The following is a 15,050-nucleotide window of genomic DNA, read 5'->3' as shown; positions in this document are numbered from 1 at the left end:
TGCAATATATAGATATGATTAAATGGTATTTCACTACAGAGTTTAGCAAATTTTTTATAATTGATTAATTTGTTTCAAAAGATTCCATAAAAGAACTGCTTTGTACTATATTGTATGAAAAATCTAAAAAAGTAGATAGTGATCAGTTAAATCGTACTTTAATTAAGTTGAAGTAGAACATGTTATCATCGATACTAAAACTTAATTATTTAACTATGTTTTGATTCTTGTGAATTAAGTGAAACAAAACTGTAAAGACAAAATGTCATACAAGAAGATGAAATATAGCGCACTAGCTCTATTGTTAAACTTTATTTACAGATCTATATGTTGATAGATTAATTTGTAAAAAATTGTTTTTTATAAAAATAAATCAAATATACTCAAAAGTAAATATTTCAAAGAATTTGTGGTCGTTTTCAAGATTGGTGATGACCAAAATCACTTCCAATAGTTTATGTGGTAATCGATATGTTATTTGTAAACATTATATATACTTCCATGTCAATAAAAACTCTTTATATACATGATCAAAAGTATAGATGTTTGGGAAAAAGGCCAGGGCAGTTATCTTACCTGTTAATAAAAGCAGTAAGTGGACACATAAGATACTAAATCTTTTATGCTTGGATGCAACATAGGCGAAAGATCTGTCAGCAGCTTTTTAAGGATTTACTTAGATTTATAATGAATTATGAACAATTCTGTTGTAAAACAAATCTTCAGTAAAACATTTACAATTAATGTGGAAACTGTTTTAATAATGGCCAGATTCGAGGAAATAGAGCAATAAAAATAAGAATATTTTTATCAAATGCCCATCATGAAGAATAAAGTTTATTATTAATTTTTGTTAAGTTAATTAATTTTTTTTTTCCCCTAACTCATCCCTTTTATTTGCTATACTTCAGATATGAAGGGTTGATTTTTCAGTAAATGTTGGTTTGTATTTACTGAAAGCAAAGCTGTTTTACATATTTAGTTCAAAATTGGACACAAAAATTTTCCTCTACACTCTGTTGATAAGTAGCCTCAGCACAGAGTTATATAACACAAATTTATATATTCCTCCTTTCTGGTATATATAAGGGAGATCTGATACCTGGTTTAAGGTAAAACTCAGTTTTTATTGGAAATGTATTTATTAAAAGCATTATATATAATTAAATACTGATTTCCTTTGTTTATAACTTTTGTAAATAAATGAATAGGTTTCAAATGAAACAAGGGATGTAATTGATGACTCTTTGTTTTGTAACTTAAAATGAACTGTAGTTGATTTGGAAACTGAATGAATTTTAATATTTATGTGAAATAGCACAGTGTGTGTGTGTGTGTGTGTGGGTGGGTGGGTTTGTGTGTATATACACACCGCGCTAATATATATATATATATATTAATAATAGTATGTTTAATATTAAGGTATTAGGTCTCCCTTGTGATTTTAATTTAGTTACATTTTAGTTACAGAAAGATTAAATGAAAATGAAGCAACCAAAGCAGTGAGAATGAAGGAAGGTTTATCAAAACTTTCTGATGGTTATTTGGACATAGCTCGTAAGTCATTTATCATATTTCAAGCTCAAAAAGAAGTCTGTAGTGGGTTACCCGATAGGAGTGAAGTTGAAGGAAGAGGCATCCAGGATATGCAGTATAACGGTAACAGAATATTTCTAGTATTGTTTTATTGATAATTTAAATTAAATTACGATTAATGTTAAACACACAAAGTTTAATCATAACTTCATTTAAAGTATTGGCTTTTTATTAACATAAAAGTTTGTGTAAAAAATGTATGTTATTTTTTTTTTGTTTTAAAATTCTGACGTGTGCTGCTCTTATCAGATTTCTTCTGTTATAAATTTTATTTTGGACTGCATCAGTCCAAAATAAATAATAATATAACTAAGACTTGATGTGGTTCATCAAGACTGGCTGTAGAAAAAGGATTAAGTGATCTTCAGCATTATATATGTGTCTGCTCATTAAGTAGTTGTTCATGTAAAGGAATGTTTTTCTTTTCCTTTATAGTCAGATTACTGGAATTGACTGAAAAAACTGATTGTACCGGCAGGACATAAAAGGTTGTATGGTAGCACTGTACTTAACTTCATAAAAAAATCTCATGTAATATCAGCTAGAAAATATGTTCATGATCATCTATAAAAATGCTAGATCACCTGAAAAAGTATTTGTTTACGTGTTGAGGAAATCTTTAAATAACTTGCTGGTTGAAAGAAAAGATTGAATTTTTCAAAAAATGATGAGTTGATAAAATTGACAGAATATTGTAAGTAATATGTTAATAACAAACAATATGTAAGATAAAATTGATAGGATGTTTTCAAAATTGCCATGGTGTTAAAATTTAGATTTAAAACAAAAGAGAATAGAACAGATATTTTCTTTGTACTTTAAAAGAAAATGATTAGTTTTTTCATAACTCCATGTTTCTTTTATCAGGTTATGTTAGATTTTGTTATTTATGTGAAACAGTGGGCCTAAATTTCATATTTAATTTAATAATTAAATTTGAGTTTCTTATTCAGTCTTGTTTACTCAAAAAGAAGTGTTTAATTTTATATGTATATCACTTATAATGCATTATTAATATGTGTTTTTTTTTTTTACTGTTTGTATGAAAATTGGCCAGCCATGTGTAGGATAGGAATTAGTAGTTTAAAATTATTGTCATAAAAATAATTTTTTCTGGGCAGTTTCGGTTTGTACTGGGATGAATCTTAATATATATCTCCTCCATAGCTTACCGGTCATAAACAGTTGTAATGGTAAAGAAACTGAAGGATATCCTATAATCTTTAGATAAATACATCTGTGAAGTGGTATCCTATTTTTCTGTGCGAACTCTTAGTGATATCAGTAAGACTGAAACTGACCCAGTCATTGACTGTTTACATATATCATAATGAAAAAGATGATCGGTAACATATTTATTTTTATTATGGCTATTTTATTTGTTTCTTTTAAGATTTAATTGTCCTATAAATTTTTATTTGTGATTAAAAGAATGGATTCATTTTAGTATTGAAATACATAAATCTACAAAAAACCCTTTTTACTGTATAACTTATACTGATGTAAGAATTATAGTATTATATAAATTTTGCTTTTAACAATTCAAGGTTAAAGTTACCTGCTATGTAAAAGTTAGAAGATTTAAGGTTGCTAGCTAGAACAAATTTATGGGGGACAAAAATTATATAACAAAAGATATTTAATTACAACCGACCAATTTTGTACCATTAAAGACTAGAGATAAAAAAATTTTTTGTTAAAGACTTAATGTGATTCTTAAAAATTCTCATATTTATAATGTTTTGAAAATTAATATTATATTAAATCAATAGTCTGGCTCCAGTAATAAATACTTGTTTATCTAAAATTGTTGTTCATAATATCAAATTATTTGTTTGAATGCTTGTGGTTGTAATTGTTGTCATGGTTTTAATGAATCATTAGATTTGTAGGTTCAGAACAGGCTAAACAAGCAGTTTACAAAGCAATTGAATATATCAACCTTTTGAAGAAACAATCTCCATATAGTCCAGGAGCTCCTTCCGCACCAGGACCACCACCTGGGCCATCATCACCTCCTCCCCCACCATATTCTCCATCATCACAAGTCTTTAGAAATAGCTGGCAACAAGGATATAGGTAAATCAGTCTTAACAAATTTAATTATTACATTAGGAAGAATTTATATAACAAAACTTCATAGTGCTTCAAAAAATTGATTTTTATATTTTCAATAAATTACTAAATTTGAATGTTTATACTTGACACTTCATTCAGAATTCAAGTATTATAAAAAACATTCATTGACTAATCTTTGTAACAAATGTTTTCAATATTTTATTATTTTCTAATTTTATTTTATTTCATTTGTAGTGAAATTGCCACTCAATAAAAGAGATTTCATGACAGAAAGGCTTATACAGATGAGATGTCCAAAAGGTTAAAGAAAGATGTTCATTTTTTAAAATAAAATTGAATTCAACCCTGTGAATTTATATATTTTGTACATCAGGTGACAAGTGTCTTTAATGTGCCATCTATTTCCAAAATGGTCTTAGAGTCTATAAATTAATTATACTTGCTTTTAACAATGAAGCAATCATCCAGCCATTTAGGGAGAAAGCCCCCTAGTGTTCAAAATCTCGTGAATGATGAAACCTGTTTGGTTCTGCAATATTTTTACAGTTTCTGATATCTGTATAGGAGACATTGTTTTGTACTTCATGATTATGAAGTGAATTATGTGTTTTTTTGGTATAAATACTCTTTTTTTATAATTTTTTTTTTATATAATTTGCTTTCTTTTAATATTTAATTACTGATTTCTCTGGGTTTAGAGAAGCCCTTAATTTGTGTAATAAAAAACCAACCTAGTTGTTGAAGGAAAATTGTCTCATGTTGTAGGTGACTTAGCATCTGCTTTTGTTTGGCTGAATTCTCAATTAAAAAAAAAAAAAAATCAGTAATGCACAGCAGTGTGCTGATATTAAACATCTGTTGGTTACTGAAATTTTTACTTAAATGAAAAAAAAAATGATTTTTATGAAAACTGTGAGTGTTTCCATAATTGTGTAAAATAAACATGCACATGCATGCATAGAGATTAAAAATCTCTTTTTTTAAACTAAAAAGGAAAATTGTATTTAATTTTCCAGTAGGACATGAAACAGTTTTCATGCATTAATGTGATACATAACATTTCAATGTCTTCAGAATGTATCATAATGGTAGCTTAATTTTTACTGACTTTTTGAACTTTTAGCAAAATTGTTTTATGTTTATTAATGTTAACAGTAAAAACAGGATTTTTGTTTAATATGTATTTTATTATTTTTGTATTTAGCAGTCTGCTGATTTTCATTTGAATTCTTCCTTTCACCTGATAGGATGTTTTTTTAATTAGTATTTAGAAAGAAAAAAGAAGGAAGCTATTTTAAAAACATTAAAAAACTAAATTACAATTATATTTTGTTAGAATGTGTTGGTTAGGTAACATCTATTGAAATGTTTTAAGTATTAGTATGTATCCTTGAAAAATGGTTTTCACTTGAAAAAACAGAAAGACTGGAATAGAAATGTAAGAAATTATGTGCATAAATTACATTTTGCATTTGCTTGAAACATTTCCAAAGTTTAGCTGATTTGTTATAAAAGCGTATAACAAAGTTTTAAAAGTTTCACTACAAGCAAGACAGACAATTTAATTGTTTAACCTATGAACATAATGTAATGTTTTAAAATCATCTATGAGCAAGATTAATTGACCAAAATGTATTTTTGATCAAGCAAAATCAAGGTGCTCATAAACAATTAAAGTAAGAAGTTGCAGATATTACTAAAATTGTAAGCATGTAAATTACTATGTCCTGTTTAAATAAATTCATTCTTAATGGCGTCTTATAAATATTCATGTCATTTTTCATTATACTGTTTAAACTCTTCAATTGAAAATTCAAGATGATTGGCACAAATTTAAATATATATAAAACTTTGAACCAAAATACATTTTGAATTAGTTTTGTTTAGAACCAAAAAATAATGCAAATAAAAGCAGTCATTACATATAGAGTATATTATTAATATTGCTCACTAAAAGAAAATTAATTACTTGTCTTCTGATGAAAATACTAGTACAAAAAAAAATTTCTATTTAATAGCTGATACCTTGTTATCTCAAAAAACAATTACAATTGGTTATCTCTGACCAAGTGTGATTTATTTAGAATCTCAAAAAATTATTATTAAATTAGAAATGAAGTTTTAAATAATATCTCTCAGTATAATATTTACAGTATTGTAGTTAATGCAAAAATATGAATAATTTAACAGCTGTGTACATTTAGGAGATTTCAATTGAAACTAATAAAAAAATCTGTGAGATTGGCACAGCAAGTCTTCAGTTTTAGGCTGATACTGCTGTATATAGACTTATACAATAGATGTACTACATGGGCAATCGGGTTTGAATTTAATTGTATATTAATACTGATGAGTAATTTTTAATTAACATACAAGGACAACTTTGTAACAGTGGACTGGTTATCTCCTAAAATTTTTATTTAGAAAAAAATAAATCACACTACATTGGCAAAATTTTGGTTTTTGTGGGAAAGACATATGGAGTATCAATTGGTTGGTATATCCTGATAGCCATAAACTTTTAAGTGTCAAAGGTAATATTAAAAATGTGCTGTTACTGTTGGCTTTTAGTACCATATATGAATATATCTTCAAGCATACTTTGCATATTCAAGTTTCTGCTTTTATAGAGCAGTATTATTTATATTAAGATTACATGAAATTTCATAGCCCAGATTCATTAAATGTTCAAGCAGGTGACATTTTTACCATCTTCTACTTTATTTTTTGGATCTGTACTCCTTTACACCGGCAAATATAAATTATGCATACGTAAAATCATAACTTAGTTGAAAATTTAAATGGCTATGTAAAACAAATATCTGTGAATAAACAAAAAATTAAGATACCAACAGTTACAGTTTTCAAAATCATGCAGATTTGATAGAAAATATATTGAAATTTTAATGTATTGTACTGTGTTTGTGGCTTGATCAGGATATTGAGAGAGTGACAATTGAAAATGTTTATATAATTGCAGTTTATTAGTTAAAGAACATAAATAAAACAAGACAAATCAATGATAATAATAGTAATAATAAGCGATAATAATAAACAACTTTCAGTAATAATTATAATATTGTCAGTAATGGCAATAGCAAACAGTGGTAATAATAAATGTCAATAATAAACAAATAATAATCTAGTAATCACAACAACAATAATAATTAGTAATATTAATAACAATAACAGAAAGTGATTACATACAAAACAGAATTTAAGTAATCATCAGGATGTATTTACAGATTATTAAATATAATTCATTCCCATTGACAAAAAACTAGCTAGTCTTAACAGTTTTAACCATTAGTCTTGTATTAACAACAATAGTACAATAGATAAGAAGGTATAAAGTTCTTTTACTGCAAATACTTTTGCTGGGTTCACAAATAAAACTACCCTAACATTTTATGAATGAAATTTAGTACATTATATCTTTCACTTATAGTCTTAACAGTAACTCACTGAACCATTTCCTGTTTTTGTGTACAGTCTCATTTTGACCATTCCTGAGATGTGTGGTTAATTGAAACAACCACCAAAGAACACCAGTATCCATGATCTAGTATTCAAAACTGTATAAAAGTAACTGCCTTTACTAGGACTTGAACGGTGGAACTCTCAACTTCCAAATCAGCTGATTTGGAAAGACACGTTCACCACTAGACCAACCTGGTGGATTCAAACTTAATTCACTAGAAATTTTCTTCTTCACTGACCTTGCAGACTGTCCTCTTGCGGAACCAATTGTAGCACTCTCTCCAGACTTGCATCATAAGTCTTGCTTGGTCTGATTTCAACTGGTCTTTCCTGGAGTATTTTTACTCCAGTCCTCTTTACCTGCACGACCAGACCCCAGTTGAGCGTGAGAATGATTGAGCATGCCCTTTCATTCGCGTGCATTCCTAACCTGAATCCAGTAACTCTTCTCAAAGAAAAACATTTGTTTAGATGTGTCAGTGGGCAGTATTACAAAGGACAATTGTTAAACGGACCTGTTACCTCTACTAAAAGGGTTTCTTTTAGCCCCTTTCTGGATTCCTTCCATTATTATATTTTCTACTACTTTCCTCTTAATTGGCAGGAATCCATTACTCAGGTCCATTATACTGGTCTTGTTACACTATTATAACAGGAAATTAGTGTATATAAACATAATGAATTATGGCCCTACCATGATAAACATTAACCAGTGACAATCCTAACACATAGGTCATCCTAATCTATTACACATTCATCCTAAAATATCACAGACGCTACTGAGGTTTCTCTGCCTTAACTTATAAATCTTTTGAATAATCCAGTACTGATTGATTCAGAAAAACCATATTGCACCAATTTCCAGTCAATCAGAATCCTGCACCTTTTTACTCACAAGTATGAATACACTTAAGCAATTGGAAAATACACTAATTACAGTATTGAAAGAAACTGACCAATTAAAATGCACCAAATTGCAACTGATCAAGATTTCTCATTTTGTAACCAATCACAAGAGAATAATTCTGACCATTAAGAAGCTGCCAAATGTTGACCAATTACATAACTCCTTTGACCAGTTTTGGTACTGAACACTGTTATCACCATATTCCAACCAATCACAAAATCTTGTTTTTTTTTTTTTTTTTTATTAATCCTAAGGACATGTACATATAACTATTTAGAGATCAGCAAATTTTGACCAACCACAATACAAAATTATCTGAATCATTACCATATCAGAGTTTCAGAGAATAAAAACATTTTTATATGGTTATAATTCATCAATTCAAATCCTTAATCTAGTATATCTTTAATTTAACATATGAAAGGATGTAACATTCTAAATTTAATGTTTTGGGGTAAAATTTTAATCATGGAGATTATTATTTCTACTTGAGATAAGTGTTTTAACAATATCTTAAAGTATACGTATTGTCAGTCATACGTAATAACACTTAAAACAGTCAAATCCAGATAATTGGCTAATATTAAAATAAACAGCGCCATTGAATCAAAGCCCCTCTCACATTATATTATTATAAAACCTAAAGGTGATATTAAACTAAAACCAATTTTAGAAATTATTAACAGTCTTAATATTTGTATTTACAACAGATAGATACCAATTGTGGCAATAAATTGTCACTTTCCTTCCTATGAAAGACCAGTTAGAAGACATCAAATTTATACCATTTTCTAAGTTGGTCTAAAATTGTAAGGCATAAACGGTCATAGTGCTGAACCACACAGATAAAACTGAAGCAGGGAATCCCTTAAATAAATTCTATATACTTAAACAATTTTTACAAAATCGAATCTGAAAATATTTCTCAACTTTTCTTCATTATCTCCAATGAAGACCTTACATAAGGCCTAAAACTTCATTGCAAAAAATAAAATACAGTTTCTTGGGACCTTTAATTAATTTAATTAGATTTAAAAATTAGTTGATTTAATTTAGTTAGATAAAAATTTTAGTTAGATTTTCATGGGCTTCATGTAATGAGATGTTTAATATCCAGAATGTTACAATTTATTATGGAGTCATTATTTTGCATATAATAAATTAGTATATCCACTTATTTTATTGTACTCTATTTTGCACATTTTTTCTGATTTTCTTTTATGTAGTAGGATATTAATGTAAAACGTGAAAAAATTTTTGTGTATGAATTTGAATGTACAAAATATGGAATCATTCATACATTGGAATGAGAACCTTGAGTAAGAACCTACACATCAGTTTAATTTCAGAAACCTGTCAACTTATGGACTTTTAAAATAATGTCACAAATTTGAAATTAAAATTCATTGCTACTGGAAGTAAGGACAAAACAACTTAACACTTTAAGAATATTTTTGCTTGTATATCATATTTATGTTCTTACGACTGTAATGAATAAGTTGTTATGAAGCAGAGAGAAAGCTCATGTAGGTGCAACTATTGCTTAGTTTGGTTGTAATTTATAACTCTGTAAATGTAAATTCGTTGTTCTGATGATAATATATATTGAATTAATATACATTGTAAAAAAGTGCTGGCCTAGATTTTACAGAAAGTTCTTTGTTTTCATAGTAACATTCCCAAAACTAAGGGATCAATAGAGCAATAAATTCTTCAAAATTGGCATTATTTCCAATATGAATGATTTAGATCAGAATGTCAGGATATAATACACTAACATCAAAAGGCAGAAAGTTTTGCCAATTTGTGAAGCCAAATTTTTTAAATTATTGATTAGGTCAGAGTCGATTTTAATGAAAAAAGATTGAAAATGTTTTAATTTAATAAAATTTTTAAATTGCCACTTTGCTAAATGGCAAGTTGAGAATTATTCTGGAAATGATTGGTTGAATTTGATTATGCAGCTTGGTTGATGTTAAATAAAAATTTTAACTTAATGTGGTTTTATTAATATAAGGGCCATTTAACAGTGCAAAAAAACTGTTTTCAGTTTTATTTCTCAACATATTCTTTCATATCTATACACCAAGTCCAACATTTCTCAAGTTTTTTAATTCCATTCACATAATATGATTTATCAGTCTTCAAAATAGATAGATGTTTCAGCAAAACTTCATCATTTTGTGTAAATCTCTTTCCAGTCAGTCACTTCATATTTGGACACAAATGATAATCTAAATGTTCTCAGTCTGATGAGTAGAGGTCTGAAATGCAAGAAAAATTTCATATTGTAATTCAGACAAGTTTGCTGTCACAATCGCGTTGTGCATTGTCTTGGTGGAAAAAACCTTTTTTGTCAAATGTGATATTTTTTTAATTTATTTCCTTGTTTAGGTGATCCACAAAGATTCATAATATTACCCAGTTATTGTTTTACTCTTCTCCTGAAATGCCAATTAAGATTATGCTACCAGTATCCCAAAGGACAATGGGCATCATCTTTCTTGCTGATGGTATTGTTTTCACCTTGTTTGTAGTAAATTACCTGATCGCAACCCACTACTTTGATTGGTCCTTGTTTCAAATTGGTAATGATATATTCAAGTTTCATCAAATGATATAAAACGGCACAAAAATTCCTCTTAATTACGTTGATGCTTAGAAATGTACTCATCCATGCTTTTGATTGCTTGTGAACAAACATGGCACCCAATTTTTGGATAGTTTTTGCATATGTTCATATTCATGTAAAATGTGCACCGTTTCGTTTTAGATGCCTATCATCTTGGGTGATCTCAAACGTTAACATTCTTCCATTTTTCATCACCATATCGTGGATGTTTTTCAATATTCTTTGCAGTTGTAACCTCAACAGGCCATCCAGAACATTCAGCATTATTTGTCTGAAGCAGTGCATACAATTTTAAAATTATAAACAAAAATATACAAGCTTGTTTTATTATTATTATGTAATGTGACTGTTCTGGAAATAACCAAACCACTACTAAACTGTTCTAATTGGTGAAGCTGATTTACTGTAATATTTATCTGGTTTGGCTCTGGTTTCCTGTACGGTTTTTTCTTTCAAAATGTATTTAAAAGTTCTCAAGAAGTACTAAAAAAGAATTAAAAAGTTAAGAGCAGTAAAAAAAGTCTAAAAAGTACTAGCTAAAATTGTAAAATATCAAAGTATACTATTTAAGTATAATATAACTTAAATAGTTTACCATATTAGAAAAAGTAATAAAAGTTAAAAATACTCAAAAAATATTTAACTGCCACACAAAAGTGTCTTTTGTTCATTTGTCACAAATCACAATACTTGATCAAATCAAATGATTGCCAACAGAATTATGAATGTATGTCACTGAAACTCAGTGGTATGTTCCTAGCTGAGATGCAGTAGATTAAGAATGACCACCTCATCGATGTACTGTGAGCACCATCTCTTGACTAAACAGACTTATCAAACATCTCCTTCCATAACAATAAATGTTACTCTGGTGACAAGACAATTCCTCAAATGTAGCACATTATGGTTAGTGTTCTTACCTCTTATTCTACTGCATCTAGTATTCAGTTTTCTATTTAATTTTTTCTTCTTCAAATATATTTACATTAATAAATGCCTAAATGGAGTAATAAAAAAGAACTCATTATTAGAAAGACTTCTTTTGGTCCTTAGATCATTTTAAGCCTTGATTTCCAGTCTTAACTGTATTAAAAAATAGATAATCAATAAATAGTAGCATTAACATTTTTTTTTTTCATTTTAATATGAAAAAAGAAAGTAAAAATATTACAGATCACATACTTAGTTTTTTCCTTTTTAATTTTTACATTAGATAGTTTATCGCATTAATTAACAAAATAAATTTTTAATGCAAGTTATAAGTGAAAATCAAGACTGAAGATGATTTAAGGATTAAAAAAAACATTTCCTTTGGTGAGTTTTGTTCTGTTACTCAGTGTAAGTGGTTCATTTGTATTGTTAATCAATAAATTAAGCGGATGTTCAAATTATTTTCAAAAAATGTTTTGTAATTTTATTAAAAATATTAAACTGATGCTTGAAGGAATATCAAAATGATATATTTTAAACATCTATTAAAAAGAACTGGTCTTGAAAGCACTTGGATAAATTTAATTACATCCTTGGTTAATTTAGACATAAATTTTCTTTGCAATGGTAAGGTGATATGTTAACATGTTAATTTGTAGTATTTAAATTGTTATACTGACTCTATTAAATAAAATGTCCCTTTCACACTGTTTGATATTTCATGAATTTGTGTTTTTCTGTTTTTCAGAGCTTAATTTTCTAACTCTTGCTAATTTTCTTATTCTAGTGCTGGCCGTAGATAACTTGGTTTCCTGATCATTGGCTAACTCCGTTTAGAATTAATTACTGATCTCTTTTTAAAACATTTATTACCTGCTTCTGTGCACTTGATCTTTGTCAGACACATAGCAGTAGGAAGCTTTTTAGCAAACATTCATGTTTCCTTAATTTATCCTGTACGCATGTAAATTTCAACTGTCAAAGCCCTTTGTTATGAGAAAATGGCAATAAGTTTAAATAAGGTGTAAAAACAAGTTCTATTGCAGATGTGAGATTGACAACCTATAACCCCAGTATAAATGTAAATTTATATACCGGTGCTGTTGTAGATTAGAAGATGAAAAAACAAGCTGCTGAGGTAACTGCTTTTAAATGAATCTCCTGGTATTATTGCTCAGGTACTAGTATAGAAGGCAGTTGCTGTTTTTTGTGAAAGCATTTTTAATTATAGTAGTCATTAAATAATTTATTTATTCGAGTATTTTAGTCTTATATATAGTCTAATTTTAGTTATATTAGTATAGTCGTAACATGTGATCGCTTAATGTGAGGATTAATTTAATGTTATAAAGATGTTATATTTAATGAAATCATATTTTTTGCAGATGTGATATCGGATTCACGCAGATTCCACCACCAGTACATTATAGTTTGCCTCCTGATCGATATGAACAAGATTTAGCCGGTGCAGTGATCGATCGTGCAAGAATATCGAACTGATTTTATACGCTTAATTATAATCTAATCTTGTCATTAGATCAGATCTACACGATCTCAGTGACCAGATGCCCATTCCTCAGCATGAAAAGCTTAATTTTGACATTCTTTTATTTGTATCCGTATTAGTTTAAAGCTCACAATTAAAAAGACATAATCAATTAAAAATTGAATCCTGCTGTTTTAATAAATTATTGCAATGCATTTTACTTCTTTTTTTTTTTAAATTTTACCTATTCTGTTAACACTTTAACTCCTGCTCTTAGGTTAATTGTCACGTTTCTTTCATCAGTTTTTATTTTAAGATTAAGTAAGTTTTTTTTAATAAATTTAAAAATAACTCATTTTCTTAGTACTTAGCCTTCAAAGTTCTTTTAAAGCTATTGTGCAGCTGTTTTGTCCCAATGTAATTATTTTTTGATTAATAATAGTTATTTTAAATTCTGAAATTAAAAATTGACAGCCAAGCTTTATCTAACCTGTATAACATTTTTTTTATGCAATTCTTGTTAGTGGATCAGTAGGTGGGATATCTAAAATTAGATTCCGATTTGATACCCGAGACGTTTAGTGGTAGTGATGATACTGTCTTTTGTCATTGTATATATTACCTAATACAGTTGTACCAAGTTTTTTAATTAATGATTGCTTAAAAAAAAGATCCTTTATAGGTAAAAAATTACCATTACAGAAGCTAGAAAAGCAGACTGCGTAGTAATTGGAGACACACTATCGTAGAGTTCAAATCAGTATTAGAATACGTTAATCAATAAGCAGTTGATCGTATGATGTGCTATTTGCAGTTCAATACAGAAAGTAATTTAACATAATGTAAAATTTTCCATGATTGTTATAGTTGTAATGGATGATAGTAATACTATAATTTGAAGATCTTACTGTTAGTTCATTACCCTATATTATTTAAAATTACAATAATAAAGTAAATAGTCTATCCATAAACTAAATACATTCAGCAATATTAATGCTATTTAAATGCTTGCATTATGAGTGTTTACTCTAGTAATATTAAAAATAAATCACTTCTTTTTTCATTTCCTGTTTTCTTTACAAGCATTAACATATTTTGTTAATATTTTTTTTTTTATTAACACATTCTAAAGGAAAATAATAATACTTTATTTTAATGTAAAGTAAAATTAAATGAAAAAAAAAAACAGCTTATTCCATTCTACAAGTTCAAGGTGACATGGCAATATTACTGTGTTGAAAAAATTTCAATAAATGTTGAAAAGAAAATGTCAATGATTACTTGTATCTTACTTATAATTATTTTCTACAGAAATTAAAATTTTTCATCTGTTTTTATGCATTTTATTCATAGATATAACAAAAGTTTGATTTTAAGTAGTGTTATTAGTAGTTAATGGTAGTATCATTAGAGTTATTAGTATTACAGTAGTATTATTTCCATCCTGTACTTCACTATAGTAGTCTCTTGGGTGGGCTATGTGTGAGCTCTGAGATGTCAGTATTGTGGGTCAGGCTAAGGTTAAATTAGAGGAGGTGGCTGAGTAGAAAACCCAGGCAGGATTAATGATCCAGGGCACACCATCAACCATGACCCTGAGCACACCCAGAGAGGGAAACGTAGGATTATGAAATGTTCAACTTCCGTGGCAGAGGGCCAACGTAAAATCCCTCATCCTGAAAAGCCTTTGTCTTTGCAAACAAAGAACAGGAAGAGTGTCAAATTTAACAGTAAAGAAGAATTCATAGTTTTGGAAAAGAAGGATCAAACCAAGTTTTGACCTAAGAATAATGGACCAATTCCCAAGTATTTGGTCATTAAGAAGAAAGGAGATTTTTCAAAAGACAGTCCTTTTGTGATTCCTCATGAGATCATGGAAGCTGCTGGAGGACCTGTTAAAGAAACTAGGTAGATGGCTACTATGAAACTGTAGAGACTGT

At 28.3% G+C, this 15,050-nt stretch overlaps 1 protein-coding gene across 2 annotated transcripts in view; it reads left to right on the top strand.

Annotated features, from left to right (window-relative positions):
• LOC142323487 (uncharacterized) overlaps positions 1-13,325 on the top strand; it is a 51,184-nt gene extending 37,859 nt beyond the window's left edge. For both annotated transcript variants that reach the window (XM_075363203.1, XM_075363205.1), the window contains 3 exons: positions 1,465-1,659; positions 3,489-3,675; positions 13,010-13,325. In XM_075363203.1, coding sequence (XP_075219318.1) covers positions 1,465-1,659; positions 3,489-3,675; positions 13,010-13,124 — 497 coding nt within the window. In that variant the 3' untranslated portion in view covers positions 13,125-13,325. The remainder of the gene's footprint in view (positions 1-1,464; positions 1,660-3,488; positions 3,676-13,009) is intronic.
• The last annotated feature ends 1,725 nt before the right edge of the window (positions 13,326-15,050 follow it).

Source organism: Lycorma delicatula, chromosome 4 (genome assembly GCF_047948215.1).
Source record: "Lycorma delicatula isolate Av1 chromosome 4, ASM4794821v1, whole genome shotgun sequence".
Classification (NCBI taxonomy): Eukaryota; Metazoa; Arthropoda; class Insecta; order Hemiptera; family Fulgoridae; genus Lycorma; species Lycorma delicatula.
The sequence above is the reverse complement of the archived record's forward strand: the minus strand, read 5'-3'. Positions and strand labels throughout refer to the sequence as shown.